This window comes from Schistosoma haematobium, chromosome 6, assembly GCF_000699445.3.
Source record: "Schistosoma haematobium chromosome 6, whole genome shotgun sequence".
Classification (NCBI taxonomy): domain Eukaryota; kingdom Metazoa; phylum Platyhelminthes; class Trematoda; order Strigeidida; family Schistosomatidae; genus Schistosoma; species Schistosoma haematobium.
The window spans coordinates 3,228,216-3,244,592 of record NC_067201.1 but is presented as its reverse complement, the minus strand read 5'-3'; the positions used below and the strand labels follow the sequence as shown (position 1 = coordinate 3,244,592).

General features: G+C 35.8%; 1 protein-coding gene across 1 annotated transcript in view; it reads right to left on the bottom strand.

Annotated features, from left to right (window-relative positions):
• MS3_00008330 (uncharacterized protein) overlaps positions 1-16,377 on the bottom strand; it is a gene marked incomplete at its 5' end in the record, with an annotated part of 41,361 nt that overhangs the window by 4,016 nt on the left and 20,968 nt on the right. Inside the window, 2 exons of the mRNA XM_012937088.3 lie at positions 1,184-1,344; positions 5,559-5,756. Of these exons, the coding sequence (XP_012792542.2) occupies positions 1,184-1,344; positions 5,559-5,756 (359 nt within the window). The remainder of the gene's footprint in view (positions 1-1,183; positions 1,345-5,558; positions 5,757-16,377) is intronic.

Below are 16,377 nucleotides of genomic sequence, written 5' to 3'. Positions count from 1 at the left end.
ATTAATTTTGAAGGGACCAAAATACTTCAGAAAGGTTTTAACACCCATAAAGAAAGATTGACAACAGAAGCGCTGCATATATGGGCGAACAAGAACGGCCTGAAGCAAAAAGATGGTATTCAACTGGCAACTACATGGAAAATTTCGTTTGACAAGTAAAATTTCGAACCCATCTCTTGTTTAAACCTGTTTTTAATATCACATGCATCGTTATTATTTTTGAATGAATTCAATGAGTTTTTTAAACAATACAATTTATGTTTTGACATGTACATCGATGTTTCATTATCAATTTTTCATCCTTGAACTTTATTTATTCCTTCATATCAATGTCTCACACATACATACATAACTACACACTCACACACATACGATTTGTTACTCAGTTAAGTTAGAAACTATCACCATTGGATGCCGACTCAGCGGTCCAGTTGGTTAAGCGTTCGCGCGCGAGACCGAAGGCCCTGGGTTCGAATCCCGCTCGCGGGGTCGTGGATGCCCACTGCTGAGGAGTCCCACAACAGGACGAAACGGCCGTCCAGTGCTTCCAGGTTTTCAATTGTGATGGTCTAACATCAATCGGTTCATGATCTCAATCAAAATATTTCCGTGTAGTTGAATTCTTCATTTTATCCTATTTTACAAAAAAATCAACATCCAAATATGATTGGTTTAACACAGTATAATCCTGATTGTTAAAAAGCTATATATGTCTTTGATAATTTTGATTTTGATTATTACCCTGAAGAAGTCCAGACAAGTTAGCTGGACGAAACGTTGGAATTAGTTATATTTCAATCGCTGAGAATATTTCAAATATAATTTTCACATATACGATGTGGTCTGTTTGGTTTGTGTATAAACCCAGTATATTTGAAATGCATGATTCATATTGCAAAGGCTGAGATTGGCATTCTGGATCGAACAGGTTGGGCTAGGCAGGAAGCAGGATCGATAAGGACTCTAGACTGCTCATACGGGTTTTATGCGTTATTGGTCCGGTCGATAATTCACTGTTCTCTAATTGACGATATCATTGCGTCATATATTCATAGGATACAGGTCACAAGTTATAAGAGCTACATAATTCGTTATTTACAACAACAACAACAAAAGAAAAGGAATAAAATATACACAATGAATGAAAATATAATTAGGTTATATGTACATATATATAGATTACCTGGCTTTTGATATTCCATGACCAACAAAATATGTATAACCACCGTTAAATCCTGATTCATACAATATTCTACAATCATTAGTTTCAAGTAATAAACCAATCATATGTACATTATACATTTTATTTCGTATAGTTGTTTCTTCATCATTTGGTTGAAGAATCTTAATACACAACAATAAACAGTACATCATTTGAACAATGTTAAACTGAATCAATGGAATGGTGATTATTATTATTAGATATAGTAAAATAATGGTTTAATTGAAGCTAGACCATCATGGAAACATCTGAAAGCACTCGATAGTCATTTCGTCCTACTATAAGACTTTTCAGCAGAGTGCGCATTTACAATCCCGTTCGTGGGATTCGAACCCATGATCTTTGGTCTCGTGCGCAAACACTTAATCTCTAGTCTTTATGCTATAAAACATATTATTATATATTTCAGAGACAATTGAAGGACTTTCAGTTTCGTAGGTAACAAAATTGTCAATAAATAGGAAATGTTAGATTACATTCTTAATCATCATTATCAATAATCAAAGAAATAAATATTATTTTGTATTAATGGTTAAGTTTGAAAATAAAAAAAAACCCGATGAATGTTTCGACCATGATTGACGGCATTCCAATCAAAATATCAACGACGAGATAATCCATTCCATGTCTGTTATATCCTAGCGAAGATTAAGTTATGAGTAACTTCTGTCAACTATTAATGGGCTTATGAATATATACCTAGCCCCCAAATGCCCTGGTACGACCGAGAGTGGGGAGAGTCCGCTCTCCCTCTCCGAATGCTCTCACACGGCCACGCGTATAAAGCCTCTGCCAGTGAAGTCCTACTCACTGCCTTTTCGTGGCGAGGGTGTTGTTCACGAAAATGGAAGGACGAAAAGCGAATGTCTGGCGCTTTAACCGGATTCCAAACCAATGGGGCACATGGGCTCCAGTATCCTGCGGGAACAAATGGCGTATGAACCAATCGTTGGTCACCGGCTACCATGGGACTGCATCTCCTTACGATGCTCCACTGCTTTGTGGGTCAGACCTTCAGGTCGAAGGCTCAGGGGGGGCCCTAAGAAAACCACCTGTTTCGGTTTGGGCACCCGGGCAGTATCACAGCCCTCACACATATCGAATGAGATTTGTGTGGCGCATATGTATTTGGTGCCTCCTTGTACCAATATCTATGTGTTAGAATAAATAAATATATATATACCTATTGTATAACTGCTCAGTCACTCGATTGTTTGTATCTATATTCATCTTATTATAAGCTTCATTTCGATCTATAGATTATTATGATACGATTTATTATTCTGAAGTTATGTTCAGTTTATTGATTTCTGTCTCCCACGATCACAGCTACATTCTCGCTTAGATCTTGTATAAAAGTTTTTTCCTGTTTTATGATGTGATGAGGTCTGTTTAGTTGGTATATAAATCAAGTATGTTCGAAATAAATGATTCGTATACTGGAAGCTGTTGTTGGCGTTCTGGACTCAACTTGACGGGCTAGGCGAACAAAGGACCAATAAGGATGCTAGGCTGGTCATACCGGTCGAACGTAATTGGTTTAGTACAATACTAAGATTGTGTAGGTCGTATTCAATTGACGAATAAATCACGTGATAACTAGCCGATCTTACAGTCACAACAATGTTAAATTGAGTTAAAATTCATACCTGTTGAACAAGTGAATAGCTATTTAGACTCAGTAGCTAGAATGGAAACGAGATGGTGTTTGAAGCAAACTGTACTGGGTTTGAGTCCCACAGTAAAAATCAACACAGATGCAAATTTAGTCAAATGAAGAGTTTCAAGTTGGGCGGAATGCGAATTCTAGATTCCATGACTAGGCACATTTCAATTACTGAATATTAAATATAAGGGTTGTCTAAAAATAAACATAATACCAAAATTAAATTATTACGCAAATAACTTCTAAAAATGATTGATTCGCGCCCTTGACTTGAGTAAATTAAATTTGTGTAATATCCGAGATTTTGAAGCATGTTAGTTTAGCTACTTTGGTGAGTCCTAGTTGATTCTGTAGTGTCGGCTCTTATGTTAAGCGCATATATCTTATTCTAACTTTCGGACAGCCCATTCTAATCATTCCACATTCTGACCTTGTTAATTATTCGCTTATCAATCTTCACTGTTTTTATATGAGCCCGTAGGTGTGTGCACATTACTCATCACATTTCTGTAACTAACATCTGTGTAACTATGACTATGGATTAACGCTTGGTTAAATGGGTGTTGGCTTACTCGCCATCTCCACTCTGCATCGTTTCTCTTCTCTCTATTCCATTCGCTTCATATACAAAATATATGTATTCACAAGTCCATTCTCGTTATTTGACTTATTTAATTCCGCCGTTATTGACTAACGCGATTTAAGTCGATGATTATATACGAGGATAGGCGATAACAAACATTCATTACAATCTCCTTGGAGTCAGATCCACGGGCCACTAAAATAGGATTTTAACTTCATACACACGAACAAATAAAGATGAAAACAACTAGTGTAGCAACAGCCTCTGCATTAGTAGGCCTCAGTATACATAATGGAAAAGCTAAGATCCTTAAATACAACACCAAGAACACCAACAGCTTTCAGAACTACTCTCAATACTACTGTATCAGATAGAAAGTCCTCTGCCGATGTCATGTTTGGAATAAGTATTTGGACAATAGTTAATGCTGTGTTGCCATTTAAAACAGAGGATGGGCACAGACGAAATCAGTAAGTGGTAAGTTTTAATGTGGAAGACAGAGTGTTTGTCAAATGATACCTTGGAAAATTCGATAGGAACTCGGAATTATTAGGAACAGAATAGGAAAGATTTTGTACAAAGTACGTGAAGTATTCAGAACGTGGGTCAAACATATAGACCAAATCCATAAACATAAAAAGAGTAAAGAATATGGAAGATAGACAAGTGAATCTACCACTGGAAATAATTAAAGAAACTTTAATAATGGTAAAGGTCAAAGCCACCATAACGAGAAAAAGAATGAAGGATTGGATAAAGAAGACACTATATAAGATGGGATGCCACCACAAGCCATTTATCAAGCTGAAATTAGATCCAAAGAAGAAGTCTTATCATTTTGAAAGGAAAGTGTTGGGGAAATTGAAAATATTGCTCAAAAGAGTCCATAGGTGTCCAGAAAACTCTGGAAAACATCAGCACTGAATAGAAGCTTCTCAGAAACATCTGGAAATATGAATATCTGTTAGTTATTATTTGATTCTGTTTATTGTTCAAGTCCATTCACCCTTGTGTTTTTTTGCAGTATCTCGTCCTATTTATAAACTATAATAAATTCGGCATGTTTTCTCTATTTCACTAAGTGATATCCATTTGTTAAAATGATCTATTTATCCTCACTTCCATATTTTAATTCAATTTTTATAAGTCAGTCAGCTAAAACGTAGGATTAGGCACATACGTGCATCGGTCCAAGTTGCCACATATCATTAGCACAACAACATGAACACCAAATTCATAGAAGTAGTTAATTCAGAGGTGGTAATATATAAAAGAAAGATTGTGTATAGAGATATAGTACAAGAAGAAGGAATTAGTTGGTAGAAAGAAAGACACGAAGCGATTTTAATCTCATAGTTTAAAGAAAGACAAAGAGTGTATACAAATACGCTATTGTGGTCGATTCTAAGCCATGTCACCCAGCATCTCCAACCACTAGTTACGATAGTCACGAGGACACCAACCGAGTAGTCTGCATCTACCAATATGGCTCAGACTAGAAGTTAGTGACTTCAAGCACTGATGCCACGTTTTGGATTGGCCACCCCTAACTTTCTTCCAACCATCCCCAACACCAACTAGTATTTCACGTCGTAATAATCGGTGGTTGAACATGTGTAGTTTGTGGACCAACCATCTCAGTCGATGAAGATTCACAACCTCATCCTTATAACCATCAATCCTTAAAACCATACATATTCTTATTTCGCCTATCGTTGAGTATCTTCTTATGTGATTTATCTCGAACTCATAACCTACTCTTGAAATATTATGCTTAAACGATTGACGTTGACTTGGATCGATTAGTGTTACATGCCACAACGTATTATTATGATTCATTTATCTAAGAGGTTGATTTCCCAAATGACTATGTTTTCGACAAAGTCAAAACTGCCTGAATAAAATATCAATCGTTATGTTTCTTTGATCATGGTAAAATACATTAGTACTGATCTCATTTTACTGCTTCTGGAAATTCAAGTTATGACTAGATAACTACATATGTACTGTAAATCACGTTGAAGAAAGGTTTTATACAAAGAATAAATTATATATATGTACATACATATATGCATTAAACAACTTACTTTCTTCCATTCTGATGGTTTTATTATATAAGAATCATACACATACACTACAGGTAATAATTTACCATCGTCATATTGATTAGCAGAAACATGATAATAAGCTGGATGAGAAGTGTATCCTTTTTCATAAATATACTTTAAATCTGAAACGATTGTACTGACATTACGATTTTTATATGGTTCCAAATGTAAACAAATCTGGGGCATAAAAAAGATATGAGCAAGATATTCATTCAATTACTTTTTGGTTATTTGATGAAAAATAGAGCAACTACTGACAAATTATTAAAGTAGTAGACTTAACATGGTAAAAATATTAAGGGTAACTAATTATTATTCCTGAATTGCAATCAAAAATTGTTTCTACCATTTAATGTATCGCTGGAGAATTTTTATCTTGAATTGAAGGTTGAATACTTGATGCAAAGGGGTAGCAGTCAAGTTGCGACTTGACATCACATACTATCGTTACAATAGTACAGCGATAAAAGACAGAAAATTTGCGTTTGTGATTGTGCAACAAAATATTGGATTGACACAAACCGCTAGTAGGACGTCACTAAACGCATAGTAACAGCTCACACATTCAAACACTTCCGAATTCAATTTGCATTCGGTATTTGAAAATAAAAATGCTAGAAGTATATTAAAGACAACACAACCACAAGAAATTTATATAATGACCGAGAATAATTATAAGTTTTACATTATCCTTGTCTTTATTCCTTCATAATGGGAAAAATCCCGCCAACTGGGAAGAACTATAAAGTGTATTGGAAATCCTGACACATAATCCAGATCATTATAAGAACCTATACAATTGCATGTACGAGGTGGTAGGTCAAATAAAAAGTAAATGATCAAAGAAATCAGATTTCCATTCGCGTTAACATGTTAAATGGATTTTAGTCCATTTAAATGGTTGTCTATCTAAGATCAGTCAATGATGTAACAATTTTAAATCACTCCTATAAAATCATAATTTGGTGTCGGAATTCGTATAAATTAATCAATTACGAGATGAAAATATACAATTTCACTCCTTTAACTACACAAAATAAGAGAAGAGCTGGAAAACATATACAATCTAATTAACAACGTCTTCGATAACATAATATTCACAATGAAAACAGTCAAATGGATGTATCGATTATCAGACTGATACAGGTAAACTAGAAACTCATGAATATCGGCAGCCACCTACACAGATCAAATTCTCAACTATAGGCAGCAGCAACTCAACAACTCACAAAATCAACTGCGTACAAACTTTAAATAAAAATAATATATTTGTAATATCCCAATGAGTAGAAAATTGGATTTTTCTGACGTTTCGTGGCTTAGTGTAAGTCACTTCTTCATTGGGATATTACAAATATATTATTTTTATTTATAACAATCAACCCAATGCTCAATTTATTCGAAATTATCAAATCAAACCTTGGTAATGACACCTGCGTACAAACTTTGTTTAAGAGGGTGATAACAGATTGCAGCACACTTACAGCGCGGAATAATGAAGAAAAGTATCTAATGCCTATCCTTCAAAAGAAAGATTACCTATTTAACTTCAACAAATATCAACCTAAATAAAGAGCAGAAACGAAATCAAGTATAAAACTAGCAAACGGATCATCCTACCATATATAAAAGAAGTATCAGAAATTACAACGAGGTGTAGCATACAATCCAATGCAAACAAAAGAACAAAATAACAAAAGAAAAAACAGACATATTCTACAAAATAAGCTGTTCGAATCGCGAAAAATACTACATATGTAGAGACATGAAAAAACGTTACTTCTACCTGACGTTTATGCTGATGATGTTGTTCAGAGGAACAATGGAAGCCCCGCAACCAAACCACCAAGTGTAGAGAACGAGACTCCACCAAAACAGTTTATGCTAGGTGGATTTCAACTAATCAGACTATAACAATGCACCATTTACAACTGATGACAACAGTCAATAAATGTTTTACGGTCACATGTTTTGAACTACGAGTTATTATGCATAAGTTCTATCGATACGTTTCAGATAGAGCTCGAATGATACTTTTAGCAGAATTACAATATAAATTCATTTTGTATTGTTTGTTTGAATCTTCCTATTAATGTTTAAGACTGCGATCGATCAGCCGCTTATCAGCATATGTATATCTTGTGACGATTGTCTTCATTTACTAAGATGATAAACAAAACGGTACCGGGTTCGAGTCCAGGAGTGAACATCAACTTCAGAAAGCAGGTACATCCAGCTGACGAGTCCCGAATAGGATGAAACGCGTGTCCTGGATTCCACCGTCAATAAAAATCATAATCACTTTTTCTTTCGAGTAAAACAATCACCGTTTTTCAAATTAGTTTTAATAAATTTAAGATTAAGCGCCAAAAAAATCAGTCATTTAAACGCTAAAATAAATTATTAAAAAGAATATTAGCACTTCCCATCTTTTTATACGAAATATCAAGACAAACAGGTTAGACAATAACACTATTGGATGCCGTCTCAGTGATCCAGTAAGTCAAGCGTTCGTGCGCGAGACTGGAGATCCTGGGTTCAAATCTCGCAGCCACGATCGTGGATGTGCACTGCTGAGGAGTCCCACAACGGGACGAAACGGCCCGGCTAGAAAACTATCCAAAAGTGTCAACACTTTCCATCTTTTTATATGAAATACCAAGACAAACAGAATCTAATTAATCATCATCATCATCATCGTGTCATTTAACAATAGACATTGTAATATCATTCATTATATTTGTGAATCACAGTACCTTTTTTCAATTCGATTTATCAAAGTTTATTTCTGCTGTTTTTGTTTATGTTGATGAATAAAAAGTAAAAAAATGAATTCATTTTCATTTATTTAGTCTATTGAATTATGTAATGATGAATACATACATTCAATACTACAAAAATTATAATGGTAATAATGATGTAGGGGTTATCATATTGAAAAGAACTGAGTCAAGCATTAGATCAAATTTAGAATAGATGGAATATAGTTAGCATTGGAATCCAGTATTCGTGTTTTGTTTGTTCTATTGAAGACTCTTCATTTGACTAAACTTGCATTCATTTTTATTTATTGATTGATACAAAGGAGCATCGAATACATAAGAAAGACACAAGTCACTTAGTTTGTATGTGGACTGTGATACTGCTCATGTGCCCAAAACAGAGCATGCGGTTTCCCAAGATGCAGTATCTTGAGCCTTCGACCTAATGGTCTGATTCGTAAAACAGTGGAGCAACGTAAGGCGATGCAGTCTCATGGTAGCCGGTGACCAATAATTGGTTCATACGCCATTAGTTTCCTCGGGATCCCGGAGCACATGTGTACCATTGGTTTGGAATCAGGGTTTTCCAACTCCAACCCGATCAAGGCACCGGATATTCGCTTTTCGTCGTCTGAATTTCGTAAGTTACACCCCCGCCGTGAAACGGTAGTGAGTGGGACTTCCCTGGTAGTGGTTGTATGCATGTGGCCATGTGAGAGCATTTCGAAAGGCAGAGTTGATTCTCCCAACTCTAAGTCGTACCAGGATATTTGGAGGCTTTGCATATCAAACTTCATTTTTACTCTCGAACTCAAGCCTAGTAAAGTTTGCTTCAAACACCATCACGTCTCACATTCTAGACACTGAGTCTAAATAGCTATTAACTTGTGCAACGGGTATGAGTTTTAACTCAGTTTGACAAGGATTGGATTATCTCGTTATTGATATTTCGATTGGAATTCGATCAATCATGGTGGAAACACTCATCATGCATTCTACTGTTAACCACATTCGATCTGTGCTATGTTAACTTGTATTATAAATGGTTATATTGATGCAAACCTCACAGAATGAGAATATGTCAGGTAAAATTGATCGAATTTCTTGTCTAAATATCATCAACAGACAGTCAGCTACAACGTAGGACCAGGCACATATATGCATCGGTTCAAGTTGCCATACCTCATTAACACAACAAGATGTACACCGGATTCATAAAACTAGTTAATTCAGAGGTGGTATCATATAAAAGAAAGATTGCATATAAGGATATAGTACTGTAAGAAACATTTACTACATAGAAAGAAAGATATGAAACGATTTTAATCTCTTAGTTTAAGAGAAGACAGAGAGTGTATACACCAACGCCATTGTGATCGATTCTGATCCATGTCATCAAGAGTCTCCAACCATTGGTTACGTTAGTCACACGGACCCCAACCAAGTAGTCTGCATCTACCAACATGGCTCTGACTAGAAGTTAGTGACTTCAAGCACTGATGCCACGTTTTGGATTGGCCGCCCCTAACTTCCAACCATCTCTAAGACCGGTTAGCATTGCACGTCGTGGTAATCGGTGTTCAGGTATACGTAACACGTGGCCCAACCATCTCAGTCGATGAAGATTCACAACCTCATCAACTGATTTACCATCATTCCCTAATACCTTGCGTCTAACCTCACTATTACTTACCCGGTGACACCAGAAGATGCCAGCAATATTTTTAAGACATCTGTGGTCAAACTCTAGTAGCTTATGAATATCTTCTACTCTTAATGTCTACGGCTCGCAGCCGTAAAGTAGAACAGAACGAACTGCCGCGTAGTATACTCGTTCCTTAATTGACAGATGGATATCTCTCCTTCGCCATAAGTGACGTAAGTCGGCAAAAGCCAAACGAGCTCGTTGAATCCGTGCACAGATTTCGTCAGACACCAACTCATTAGGGCTGACCACACTTCCAAGATAAGTGAATTTGTCGACGCATTTAACTACTTCACTCAGTACCAGCTTAATCTAAATCTTTCCAAATTGAATTGAACTACAATGTTTATAATCAGATTTTCACAATGAGCAATGAAACTTAAAATTGGCTTAATAAATACAATTATGAATTAGTAAATATGTATTTGAAACTTCTGACAACTTAAATACCCATTTCATACAATAAAAATCTATATGAACTTATTCACTGCAAAAAGGAGAACAAACAATTCGAGATGTGAGTGCAAAAAAAGTTTTTTTATAGTTGAATTCATCAGTCAATTGAAACTAGACCACCATAGAAAACCTGGAAGCACAGGATGGTCATTTCATCTTATTGTGGCACTCCTCAACAGTGCGCATCCAGGATCCCGCCTCACGAGATTTGAACCCAGGACTTATCGTTCTTGCGCGCGAGCGCTTAACCTTTTGACCACTGAGCCATCCAGTAACTCCAGGTTTTCCATGGTGATATAGCTTCAATCGACTCATGATCTCAATTACTAAAACTACTATAATATCCACAAATGTTTAAAATGACTTGATAATGTCTTTTGAATCATTTTTCATTTCGATAAGATAATTTACGAGAAGGCTCTTTTAACCGTAATATTTACATTAAGAAATACATAGCATTTTAATATATACTTAATTAGTGGTGTACAGTTGTATACTTGTGCTCTTATTCTACCTCAGTTGTTTAGCCGTGTAAGTGGTTTTGAAAGCTATTTCTGGTAAGATCAATATAACCAGAATCTACCTGTTTCCAATTCTTCATTTGAGAAGCATTCTAGTTAGTGATCGGAGGAGTGTGTGAAATACATTCGTCTATTTACATTTGAATCGAAATCGGTATTACTTATCAATGTACCATAATAAGTAGTAGCGTGGTGTATGCTACTTGTCTGTCGATATAAGTAGTGTGTAAAACCAATCAGAAGTGGAATGCATGACAGTGGAAGATTGGAAAGATCGAATTGAAAAGAACTAAAATGTAAACAAAGAGTAATTGTTATAATGACAGGAATGAAGGAACAATGAAAGAGACAATTTATGGGTCATATACAAATGAAGTATTTAATATATGGTTTCCATACTTTACGATCAATTGGTTATCCCTTATTGAGTTCTAGTTCACTACAGAAGTAATTTCATCATTAATCATCAGTGTTTTCTACAATCTCTCAAAGAAGACCAAATAATTACGTAATGAACCTTTTGTTGTGTTCACTTTATAATAAAAACAACCTCTCAACGGGCGAGGTCGTGGATGCGCACTACTGAGGAGTCCCACAATAAGACGAAACGGCCGATCAGTGCTTCGAGGTTTTCCATGGTGGTCTAGCTTCAACTGACTCATGATCTTAACCACTGAAATATTTTTGTGTTTCACTTTAATAAAGTTTGACTGTTATGTAATCATTGCAAGAAATATAGTTTCATTGTAAGTATTTAAGTAGTATAAGACTGATTAGTAAATAAATGTGTACACAACTTCTCATTTTCACCAGAAAGTCAGGAATTCAAAACTGACCTTCATTCGTTTACTGCATAAAAATATGACTGTCAAATAATTCCTCTATTATTCGACAACAAACAGATAACTATATACCAAAGGATTTACTTATTCACCAATTACTTAGATATAAGTCACACTGCAAGTATCAAGTGTACTGATATTACTGGGTTACTCGTAACCAATGATTGCAGACGCTGGGTGACACATGACTCAGAATAGATCACAATGGCATCGGTGTATACACACACTGTCTTCTCTTATACCGTGAGATTAGAATGGCTTTATTTATTTCTTCGTGTATTACATCCTTATATGCAATCTTTCTTTTATATATTACTACCATTGTAGTAACTACTTCTATGAATCCGGTGTTCATTTTATTGTGCTAATAAGGTATGACAACTTGTACCGATGCACATATATGTGTGCCTGGTCCTACATTGTAGCTGACTCACTGAATTACTCAAATGAAAGTAAGTGAAACGAAGTTCCGTATCAAAGCATTCTAAGTTTAGATTCATATAGAATGATTGAAATAGCATAGTAGACAACATGATTGACGGCTTTTATTCCTTATTGATAGTCTTTAAAACAAAAGAATCTATATATTCAATTCTTATATTAAATTAAACCGTCATTATAATAACATCTGCATTCATAAGATTTTCAATATTTTATGAAAACAACAACAAAAATGTTTATTTTCAGCAACTATATCCTAATGACCTTGAAAAATATCCGGTAAACATTGAACTGTAACAAATTTTTATCAATTATATTTATATCAATAGTTGAGATCATGAGTCAATTGAAGCTAGACCACTATGGAAAACCTGGAAGCACTGGACGGCCGTTTCGTCCTATTGATAATAATCAACATATGCTCACTAGTGACTGGCTTCAAGATGTCTATCCTGGAGTTCTAGTGAGAAGCAGTGACCAGTGGAATTCAACCGGGTCAGTTGTGAGATAGTAACTCACTGATGACAATGACGGATGTGTCGCTCAATTTCGTGGATTAGTTGAGTTTAGACGTTAACACTGTTGGATGCCGGCTAGCTCAGCGGTCTAGAGATTAAGTATTCGCCCGTAAGACTGATAGGTCTTGGGTTCGAATCTCGCGATGCAGAATCTTGGGTGCGTACTGCTGAGGAGTCACACAAGAGGACGAAACGGTTGTTTAATACTTTAAGGTTTTCCACGATGGTCTAGCTTCAATTAACTCATGATGTTAACTATTAAAAATATCATAATGATGAAAATGGAATAATTGATTAGATAATCAGATTGTATTTTACATATTCATTACTAAATAATAAATTGTATAAGGAGTTTGAATTTTTCCTTTATTGATATGAAGGATTACAGTTTGATCAACTTTTTCGTAAATTCCACATTCTAATTGGATATCATCGATATTGTCATTAGAGTTATAAGTTTTCTCTTTAATAAACATTAGATAATAGCTGATCGGCGGCCTATGCTACATTAGGAGTAATAGGCGTAAGTAAGTAACAATTGAATTCAAAACGTTTGTTTCATCCTATTTAAAATTCCTCAGTTCAATATATCTCTATCCATTGTTGATAGTGAGATTCATAAATAAGACAAAAATAACATACTAAATTCTTATTATAAGTACATATATATTTTATTTTAAATTGTTCAATATAATTTAATAGTTGAATGCATGAGTCAACTGAAATTAGATCACCATAGAAAACTTGGAAGCACTAGACGGTTGTTTTCGTTCTAGTATGGGATTCCTCAGCATTTTACATCCACAATCCCAATTCGGGAGATTCGAACCGAGAACGTATCACAGTCTTGCGAGAAAGCGCTTAATCTCTAAACTACTGAGCCAGCATCCAGTGATGTTAATATGATAATAATAATAATAATGTATATAATCTGTATGAATTTTATTTTATGACCTTCCAAACTAATATTTTGTTAAGTTTCATTGAAGTTAATCGTTTATTTCATAAAAACTGAACAGTACAATATGATGATTATGATTATTTCAAATTGTATATTACACTTTATGTTACAATGGATACATTCAAGATGTATGTATGTAGGTGATTAACCTTAAGACAAGATAACATATTTGCTAATTTTCATACCATCATCATCATTAAAACCGGTCATTTGTAACGTACTATTACTGTCTACATTAAATATTGTTACAATAATAATAAGTTTGATAATGCAATGAGAAGACCAATCTATGTGATATATTTGCGCAATACATTTCGAACTTGTCATGATCGAAAAGATAAGGTCTATGTTTCACCAAAAGCCTAAACAGCACGTAAACGATTGTGTCTATCAATTCACATGTATGTGCGGAAACAATTACATAGGGAGGAGCAATCGTGATTTGCAATTAAGGATGGTTGAACACATACCAAAATGGCTGCAGAAACAAATGAATTCCAATAACAGCCAAATAGGATCACAAACATCATCCTTCCATTGCGAAACATTTGACTGAGACTGGTCATAAGGTTGACATCAAGTCAGTTATACAAAAGCCTTCAAGGACGAACACTACGGAAATTGAAACCCCCTTTTATGCGTTCAAAAACAATTCGTCCTTACACTTAACCTACTCTGGCAATATTGATTTATTATCCAGGGTGGTAATCACATTGTTTTTGTGTACTTTCATATTATTATTTTCTTTCACAAGTTGAAATCATGAGTCAATTGAAGCTAGACCACCATGGAAAACCTGGAAGCACTGGACGGCCGTTTCGTTCTAGTATGGAACTCCTCAGCAGTGCGCACCCACGACCCCGCACCTCGCGAGATTTGAACCCAGTACCTACTGGTTTCGCGCGCGAGCACTTAACCATAAGACCACTGAGCCGGCATCCAACGGCTAATATCTAACTTCAACCAATCCACGAAGTTGCGCCACCGTACATCATTGTCTTCAGTGAGTTCCTATCTCACAACAGACCTGGTTGAACTCCACTGGTAACGACTTCTCACTAGAACTCCAGGAGTGTCTCCTGAAGTCAGTCAATAGTAAGCAGGTGATTATTATTATCAGAATGGGTTTTGTGGAGATTTTTGGAAATTTCACAAGTTGAAATCATGAGTCGATTGAAGCTAGGTGTGGGGTCGTGGATGTGCACTGCTGAGGAGTTCCATACTAGAACGAAACGGCCGTCCAGTGCTTTCAGGTTTTCCATGGTGGTCTAGCTTCAATTGACTCATGATTTCAACTTGTGAAATTTCTAAAAATCTCCACAAGACCCATTCTGATAATATTATTTTCTTGTTACGACTTACCATTAACCTGTCTAGTTGACCTTTTTTTAATTTTCATATACAAAATTTCTTAACAAGTACATTATGTGTGATCTGATTGTTCGAAATGTATTGCGCAAATATATTATCACATAACTCTGATAACCTGCAAGGGTCGCATTCCTACAATTGAAGAACATATGGAGATTAAAACAACTATCAATCGATATCAAAGTCACAATCTTCAATATGAACGTCAACACAGCTACTTCTACTATAAGGAGCTGAAACTTGCAGAACTACTACAACCATCATCAAGAAGGTACAAGTATTTATAAATAGTTGTCTACGAAAGATACTCAACATCCATTGGCCGGATACCATCAGCGACAGCCTTCTCTAAGAAAGAACAAACCAGCTTGCAGCTGAAGAAGAAATTAGGAAAATATTATGGAAATGAATAGGACGTACATTACGCAAATCACCAAACTGCATCACGAGGCAAGCTTTAACTTAAAATCGTGAAGAGAAGTGGAAAAGAGTTAGGCCAAAGAACACTTTGTGTCGAGAAATAGAAGCACTTATGAAAAGGATGAATAACAACCGGAAAGAACTGGAATGGATTACTCAGGACAGAGATGGATGGAGAGTGGTGGTGGGTGGCGTACGCTCCTTCACGAGAAGTAACTGGGGTACGTAAGTAAGTAAGTAAGTAAGTAAGTAAGTAAGTAAGTAAGTAAGTAAGTAAGTAAGTAAGTAAGTAAGTAAGTAAGTAAGTAAGTAAGTAGTAAGTGAGTAAGTAAGTAGTAAGTAAGTAAGTAAGTAAGTAAGTAAGTAAGTGAGTGAGTGAGTGAGTGAGTGAGTGAGTGAGTAAGTGAAGTGAGTGAGTGAGTGAGTGAGTGAGTGAGTGGGTGAGTGAGTGAGTGAGTGAGTGAGTGAGTGAGTGGGTGAGTGAGTGAGTGAGTGAGTGAGTGAGTGGAGTGAGTGAAGTGAGTGAGTGAAGTGAGTGAGTGAGTGAGTGAAGTGAGTGAAGTGAGTGAGTGAGTGAGTGAGTGAGTGAGTGAGTGAGTGAGTGAGTGAGTGAGTGAGTGAGTGAGTGAGTGAGTGAGTAGTGAGTGAGTGAGTAGTGAGTGAGTGAGTGGTGAGTGAGTGAGTGAGTGAGTGGGTGAGTGAGTGAGTGAGTGAGTGAGTGAGTGAGTGAGTGAAGTGAGTGAGTGAGTGAGTGGTGAGTGAGTGAGTGAGTGAGTGAGTGAGTGAGTGAGTGAGTGAGTG